Here is an 8,561-nt window from a genome sequence, read left to right on the forward strand (position 1 = left end):
TCCCAGCTGCCATTTGCTAGACAAATATAAAAATACCAGCAGGCCTGGTTATGAAGGGCGGCTCCTTGGGCTCCAGCACAAGGCAATTTTTTTGGTTAAGCCATATTAGGATATGTTTTGGTGGCCCAATTTCTTTATTCGTAGAAAAGTTTTCCATGACCGATCTTAATCATTTGATAGTTAAAACTTTTTCCTCAAAATAGAAACGTATATATCAAGTTAAAGAAAATCTTAGATGAGAAGTAAACCCTAATGATTTGATAGTTAAAAACTTTTTCCTTAAAACAGAAACTACATCAGTTTTAGTGGCGTTCACTCCATATTCTTTACTGAGAGGTCGGATTTTATTTATTCTGCTTCATAACCATCAAGATCGGTGCATGATTCATGAATGAGAAAATTTATACAAATTTACTAAGTACCAACCCAATTAAATATTGATACACCATGTCCACGATTGTTGAGTTTGGGTCGACTAACTATGTTAGTTCCGTTAATAGTCGAATGAACTTGTACTTATTGCTATAAATGGACGTATAAAATATAAAGATTTAGAAAAATAGAGAAATGATATGAGGTGTTAGTTCCTTTTAATAATGGAATGGACTGTACTACTTGTTGTAGTTGAGACTCATAATGTTATATATATATATATATATATATATATATGTTTGGTGATGGTTTATAGGGGACTCTCAGAGATTTGTTCAAGTATTACTCTAGTATAAACAAGGGATGTTATAAGATTGTTTGAGAGTTTTCTTGCTTTAATGCAGGTATCTCCAGAACTACCTAGTGTGATCTTCACAATTTGTTTATCTTCTTCAATCTGTTTCGGAAAATAGCTTAGTCCTTATTGTTTGTACCCAAAATAACTTTTAGGCACAAAACACGATGATTTGATGTTGATCATGATGAATTAGGTCTAAAAAACGATTGAAAATAAATAAGAAGACAAAGATTTAACATGGTTCGGCAAGTTGTGCCTGCATCCAAGGATGGAATCCCGTAGGGAGAGATTTTATTGATATGATGATTACAATAATTATTGAATGGTTAGCAAACCTATAATTCCATCTCCTTTGAGTTGGATTCTGGCCTCTATTTATAGGCAAAAACCAAATCCAGTCGTAGTTAACCATAAATTTGTAGTTATCCAAAATAACTACCTGGATTTGTACTTATCCTTTAATATTTGTGTCTATTCTTGAAGATCCATGTCTATCTTCCTTAGATTTGAGTCTATCTTGAAATATTCTTGTATATCTTCACATGATTTTAGTTTATCTTGAAAGATCCTTGTATATCTTCACAAGATTTGAGTCTATCTTGAAATATCCTTGTATATCTTCACAAGATTCGTGTCCATCTTGAAAGATCCATGTCTACCTCTCAAGATTTGTATTTATTCCCAAGATTTGTGTCTATCTCACAATGACTTCCAAAATAAGTAATTTCGGCTTCTATATAATAAGCTAGACCGGGCTTCCATAATAAGCCATTGGTTTCTACAATAAACCGAACTGGGATTCTATAATAAGCCATGTGGGTTTCCTCAATAAACCCATGGGTTTCCATAATAAACCGAAATGGGTGTTTATAATAAGCCACGTGGGTTTCCTCAATAAACCCGGGTTTTCACAATAAATCGAACCGGGCTTCTATAATAAGCCATGTGGGTTTCCTCAATAAACCCACGAGTTTCCACAATAAACCAACTGGGCTTCTATAGTAATCCAAACGAATAGCTTGTGCGGTATGCACGTGCACCATTTTAATGGAGTACAAATACTTATATTTTTCTCCTTGGACAGTTGTTAGAATGTGTTTGTTTCCAATTCTGATGGAAAAGATGGGTCAAAAGGCAAAGAAAGTTATATAAAGGTGTGGATTGGCATGTGTAAACCGAAACCACAAGGGAGCTTAGGAATAAAGAATCCTCATAATTTCAATATAGCTCTCTTAACGAAGCTGGCTATATGGGTAATGACAGATAAAGACCAACTTTGGGTGAAACTTCAAGAAACAAAATATTACCACAAATCAAATCCTTTAGAACCTTCGAGAAACTACGAACTCTCTTGGATATGGAAAAGTATACAAAAAGCACTAAATATTATAAAAGGAAATTATATTTGGCAAGTGAGGATGGAGTTAATACGAAGATATTAGAGGGAAATTGGATTCCTAATACGTACAGAATAAATAATCAGAGGGATAAAAAAGAGCCTTTGCCGCAAAAAGTTCAATAACTAATAAATACTGAACGATCCTGGGACACTGAGAAACTAGATGAATTTTTCTCACACAAAATGAAAGAAAAAAAATCCTAGTTATTACTACAAAGAAGAAAAAGACCGAATCAGATGGAAACACCAGCACTTAGGAGATTTCATGGCCAAAAACATTTATAGTTTCCTCATCAATCAAAATACAAGAAATGGGAATAATAACGACTTCCCTTGGAAAAAACTATGGAAGATGCAAGGAATCCCTCATATTAGACTGTTTATTTGGAAATTAGTTCAAAAAGCTTTACCGACCGCAAGTAGACTAATAGCTCATAACTCGGAGATTTCACCAGAGTGTCCAATATCAACTGGTGGAAACAGAACATCATCTCTTCAGAACATGTCCTTTTGCTAGATCAATATGGTTTAGTCGCTCTTTGGACGCAGTCAATTGGCTAATTATTAGACTCGATTAACACTTGGGTTGAAAATTGGGTCTCTGTTTCATAAATTTTGTATTTTTGTGAAACAATTGCTACCATACTTTGGTTTATTTGGAAATACAGATGTGAGGTAGTTTTTAGAAAAACCAATCCAGATCCAACATCACTCATTGAACAAATTAAAAAATTCATCCAGTCTTCAAACTTTAAGGAAGAGGCCAAAACTCAATGTATCCAGAAAGTGAAGTCTATTAAACCTTCATGGAGCAACTTCAGAAATGGATAATATTCATTGATGTGTTGAATAAAGAGAATTTATCTATGGGATTTTTTTTTCTATACTCGGTCGACCAAGAAGCTTTCATGCATATATCAACGAGTTCAGAATGGCCCCTTCGGCGTTGCACGCAGAAGCAAAAGTGTTATTGAAGGCTTTAAAATGTCTAGAATAACATATACTTTCAAGTGTTTTTATTGTAACTGATTGTAAACTCCTAGCAGATACAATCACAGATGTACCATGCAGAGAATACTATAGAAGAATTTATTTTTGTTTTAGGAAAACTCCCACAAACTCAGGTTAAATATATAAGCAAGGATCACAATGCAACAATGGACTCAGTGGCAAAAGAACCAAGGACCAGAAGACTTCAACATATGTCAACGCAGTTGCACCAGCGAGTTCAAAAAGAGAGCATTATTTCTAACGTCTTTGATGAAAATGAAATTGTCAATCTTTTGTATTAGGCTAACCCTTATGGGCTAGATTGGAGTGCTAGATTGGCCAAAAAGTGTTGCAAACCAAGAAAAAAGTGTTGGAAAAAAGTTAACAGTGATAGTTGATAGTTCTCTCACTTAGCAAGTGCTCGCAGTCCAACTATCAGCGAGATTGAAACGCTGAACAGTTCGGCGCTCAAAAAATGACATAAACGCCGAACCATTCGGTGCTCTATATATTTTACTAATTTTTGAGAGAGAATGTGATGGAGAGGGAAGAAAAAGAGGGAGAGAGAGAGGGGGAAAAGAGGGAGAAATTTTTGGATACTTTATGCTACGGTTTGTCCTTGTTAAGAAATTTTGGGTCATTTCAGTATTGTAAATTAAGATTCGTTTTGAAAACATATACTATAATCTATAGGGCGTACAATAATTTCTTTTGCATAGAACTATAGAAGGGCGTTCCGAGCTCTTTCACGAGGTCATCTAAATATCAGAGACGGTTCTGAATACCAGTGGTTTTAATCGGTGGAGCCACATGCATGGTGTGACTAATGAAGGAAGAATCACATGATCAAATGAAAGATAAATGACTTACAGGTCGCTAACAAATCCCTAGATACCTTAGATTACAAGAGCCAATTTCAATTCTTTCATTTGTTTGCCGGATATGGTTTTGGTGTTTCTTTAAGATAACATAAATGACTAACCATATACAGTACACTTAATCTTTTTGATGGAACAATTGATTTGAGTGGATTGGATTGGATTGGTATCATTCAACCTAATATCTATTGCCCAACACAAGACTTTAATCTATTTTTCCAGTGTTGCGTATGCTACTAGTGGGCAGCACATGATAAATTAATTGATTGTACAACTTTGAATACAAATGCTAGTGTATACGTAATGTTCTTTTTTATTTTGGAAGCAATTTGGCTTGGTGATTAACACCTCATGCACAAATCTTTTTCTGTTTTTGAAGAATTTGGTTCGGATTCTCAGGCAAAAATATCCCCATTGTGTTGTGTAATATAGTTGGGATCAAAAGTCAGTAATGAGAGTTCAAGTTTGGATGGCTAAGATCATCACTACTAAATGGCTTACTTTTTTTCCCTTGTAAAATTTTCTTTATCAAGAAAAAGATGGTTATATTATTTTTCGTTTGTTGTTTATTAGCTAGAGTAATCCCAAGTCTTCGAATATTTCGAATGAAGGGGTCTAAGAAAAAAATTTGGGTGCAATTTAATGGTCTTCTAAGCTAATCAAAAGATTCAAAACTGTCTTTATTAGTAAAGATGTTTTCTTTATCTTCCCCTCAATAATAACAAGTGAAAGAAGAAAGAACAACAAAAAATGGTTCGTTACCTGCATTTCTTCTCTCTTTCATTCTATATCTTCTTCTTAATTCTCCAAGGTGGCCCAATCTCAATTTCAGATGATGCAGTCACAGCCCTCAGTGTCGTCGAAGAAACTTGCAAGAAAGCAGCCGACATGGATCCTAATTTGAATACAAATTTTGTGTTACATCTCTTCAAGCTGTTCCAAGGAGTCATTGTGCGAATCTAAGAGCAAGTCTTATGGGGAAGAGTTTCATCTTTCATCTTCCACGCCACCTCAGCATTTGGAACCGTGGATGAAAATGCAAGTGTAGTGGTGAAATAGTGAAAATGCTATTCTTAATAGCGCTAAAAAAACGCTATTAAGAATAGCGTTTTTTCTCAGCCGTTAGATTTCAACAACTCATCCTATTCTTATTGGCGTTCACATGGATTCCACGAACCCTTCCACAAAATGGTGGAACCTTGCTTGGATTTTCTGTGAAAAACCCCAACTTGGAAACCATTAGACTTGACATTCCATGGCTTTTCCACACTTGGAATAGGTTGGATTTCACCATAAGACTTGCTCTAAGAGGACTTGGATTAATTGCAATGAAACTAAACAGAACAAATGCAACTCATACAAAACTTTATATCAAGAAGATAATGAAAAAGAAGAAGAAGCTAGAGCCATTTTACAGGAGTTGTTTGGAGAGTTGTTTAGAGCTTTATTCTAATGCAATATATTCGACCAGAGACGCCATTAAGTATTATAAATCTAGGAGCTATTTAGAAGCTAATGTTCAGTTTAGTGCAGTCATGGATGCACCTTCAACTTGTGAAGATGGGTTTAAGGACAAGGAAGGTCTACGATCTCCATTGACGAAGAAGAACAATGATTTGTTTCAATTAACTGCTTTGGTTCTTTCGATCATCGAAATGCTTCGGTAGTTCACGTTACAGTAAGTTATAAATTTATAATGTTAAGCATTATATGGTTTGATGTGCACACATGTAAGTTATAAATTTATCTTTTTTTTTTCTTTTTCTGTATTCCTTCAATTTAGTTCATTGCAAAATAAGATTGACAATAAAAAGAAAAAAAGAAAAAAAAAAGATTGAAACATGTTAGTTTTCTGTAATCTTTTTTGCTTGATTATGATGATTATTGGTTAACATGTTTGCTAATAGCTAGCTTAAAATGTAAGGTTAAGCGTTATCATATTTTTTGGCCATCTAGGTGAATTGAGGTTTATGCCCCTTGAAGGTTACTTGTCAATGCTATCATGACGTTTTTTCATTTTTGATGGAGACCTACATGTGATGTGAACACTGAACTCGTAGACAATTCTCAAAATTTGTTTTTCTTTTCTTTCCTTTCAGTCTATATTACTAAATGCCATTTCTCCTGGTATTGCAACTGCAATATGGGATCTTAGACTACAAATAGCAGTGTTTTTCTTGATTTCTGGAGAAGAAGAAATGGGAATTAGTCAAGTTTGTTTTTGATCTCATGCAGCAAACCAACTCTGATCATCAGTGTTCACCTCACTCACAAAACCTGCAAAACTCTGCAGAATGTTCCCCAGCCAGGGATATGAATGTTGTTAGACCCCATAACTATGAGGCCATTATGTAATTTCCTTAAGATCTTAGTAAACAGGGAAGGGTTCCTTAGGAACTCCAAGCTTAGAGAACATTAATAAAGAAAAACAACGTGAAGAAGCAAAACATTTAATGTATTATAAATTAAGCCCAAAATGATTCAAAAGACAGTGAAGGATCACAGCTCCGGTCAACAAATCGAGTTAAAACTGGTCTTATTGAGCAGAATTAGGGTTTATTTTCCACCGACTACAGAGACCAAATTTCTACAAGACAAACGGAATGAAAAAGTAGAGTGCACCCAAAGCATGTCTGAATAGACAACCTTCCAAAAACCGAACGCTATAACTCGATCAAATAGAGGATCTTGCTCGAACTAACTAGACATTGGATGATTAGCAATGTATTCGACGGCAAGTTTACAGGAATCGATCTTGTCAGCCTCCTTATCAGGAATTTCCAGCTTGAATTCTTCTTCAAGAGCCATTACAATCTCAACAGTGTCCAAACTATCCAAGCCTAAATCATTCTGGAAATGAACTTCAGGAGTAACCTGCAAGTTAATGCAAATATAAATCAGTTGCTCTAAAGATCTTTCTAGCATTCAAAATGTAACGGATAAAGATCAGAGAAAATTTAGTATGGGTAAGTTCTTCCAAATGCATACTCTACGTAAGCACATCAACTGAAACTAATAAGATGATAAAGACCAGAGAAAAAATAGTTTCCATAACTCTAAAAAACGCTAGGCAAACAACTTGTCACTCTGTATGACAAATTCGCCAGTTAACATTCTTAAGTGCTTAGGTTAGAGCTTGAGTAACAGATGGAAGAAAATATCTGTTTCCAACACATAAAATGCATATTTATGTCAGGTACGAACCAAATACACAGATCTTTGACAAAAGTGTAAAAATGGTCAGCCAAACAATAATCTTCATCATCCTTAACCATAGTTTTTGCAATATTCAAGCTCGCTAAATGTCATGTTCCTCTACATATTTTGTTGAGTAAAATACTCCGTTACACATAACTGCCACAAAAATGTTTGCAAGAAAGTGCTGGTCTGTGCACCATCACAACTTTTTAGGCATCTATGTTCAATGTCATCAAAAATACATCATCCTAATCAAGTCATTCTTTAAAGTTTGTAATTACGACTATAGGCTACCAGGGAATTCCACGAATGTGTTCATTTTCTATTTGATCTGCTATAAGTTCTCCCATCCAGTTAAACATCCTCATCGTAGCTACGCAAACTTTATGAGTACACATCTACGATGGGATATCTTCCTAATTGATCTGCACTTATATCCTATTCCCGCTCATGTTAACATCTTCACTCACCTATGTTAACTCTGATACATTTGTTAATCTCTTGCTTCTACGGAATCAAATACATTGAGTAACCACCATTACAAGATAAACTTTACCTCTTACGGATTAGCTACAATTTAACCTCACACTAACATAAATTCAAAATCTAACATCATGTTTGTGTTTCCATACTGGCAATATAAACCCATCACTACCTAACCTAATAATAGATCAAAAAGCATAGGAACCCATTTACGACAATCAAAAATGAAATGCTCATAACGAATCAACCAAACGAAAATCGTAAGTAGAGTCATCTTGGTGATGTAACCAACAAACCCTAGAAAATACACAACCTAGATGCTAGAAAAATTAACAATTAGAATAAAAGTTATGGATAAAACAATAACAATAATACTTAGATTAGGGATCCACCAGAAACGAAGAAGTTAATAAATGGACAAACCTTGGCAGGATCAACTTTGGGGAAGCTCTTAACAACGGAAACAACTCTATCGATGACTTCTTGTTTGTCGAGATGATCATCGTGAGAAGACATTGACCTATTTAAATTCAAGAGGTTCCATGACTGCAAAGCTCGCCCATTTTGAGTTAGGGTTTGGACTGGAACTCTTAGATGACCTAAGATCGCAGCTCTCAAAGCCATTTCTCTCTCTCTCTCTCTCTCTCTCTCAAAAGCAAAGAGAAAAATGAAAAACCCAAAGCGGAGGGTATAACCGTATCAGTAATAAAAAGGATGGAACCGATTTTTCTACGGGGTTCCAATTCCTTAAAAGTTCCGTTTCAGAACTGGATTTTCCTTTTTCGGTTCCAGTTTCGATTCTAGATACTAAATGAATTTATTTAGGTTTTACCTATTTTCAATCCTTATTTTTCCTATTTCCCATACTTTCACAATTTCAAAA

At 34.9% G+C, this 8,561-nt stretch overlaps 1 protein-coding gene and 1 pseudogene across 1 annotated transcript; one reads left to right on the forward strand and one right to left on the reverse strand.

Moving 5' to 3' along the window:
- The first annotated feature begins 4,697 nt into the window (after positions 1-4,697).
- LOC113293123 lies at positions 4,698-5,808 on the forward strand (annotated as a pseudogene).
- A 623-nt stretch (positions 5,809-6,431) lies between these two features.
- LOC113297330 (acyl carrier protein 1, mitochondrial-like) lies at positions 6,432-8,351 on the reverse strand. Its single transcript, XM_026545763.1, has 2 exons — positions 8,102-8,351; positions 6,432-6,871 (listed from the first exon to the last, which is right to left on the reverse strand). The coding sequence occupies exons 1-2, from the start codon at positions 8,300-8,302 to the stop codon at positions 6,695-6,697; spliced, it is 378 nt and encodes a 125-aa protein (XP_026401548.1). The 5' UTR covers positions 8,303-8,351; the 3' UTR covers positions 6,432-6,694.
- Between the last annotated feature and the right edge of the window lie 210 nt (positions 8,352-8,561).

The sequence above is a fragment of the Papaver somniferum genome, chromosome 7 (assembly GCF_003573695.1).
Source record: "Papaver somniferum cultivar HN1 chromosome 7, ASM357369v1, whole genome shotgun sequence".
In the NCBI taxonomy this organism is placed as follows: Eukaryota; Viridiplantae; Streptophyta; class Magnoliopsida; order Ranunculales; family Papaveraceae; genus Papaver; species Papaver somniferum.

Excerpts from the sequence above, each read along its gene's own strand:
- LOC113297330 (XM_026545763.1), bottom strand. The coding sequence starts at position 8,302 with ATGGCTTTGAGAGCTGCGATCTTAGGTCATCTAAGAGTTCCAGTCCAA. Across the intron at positions 6,872-8,101 it reads CCAAAGTTGATCCTGCCAAG|GTTACTCCTGAAGTTCATTT; the intron begins GTTTGTCCATTT and ends ATTAACTTGCAG.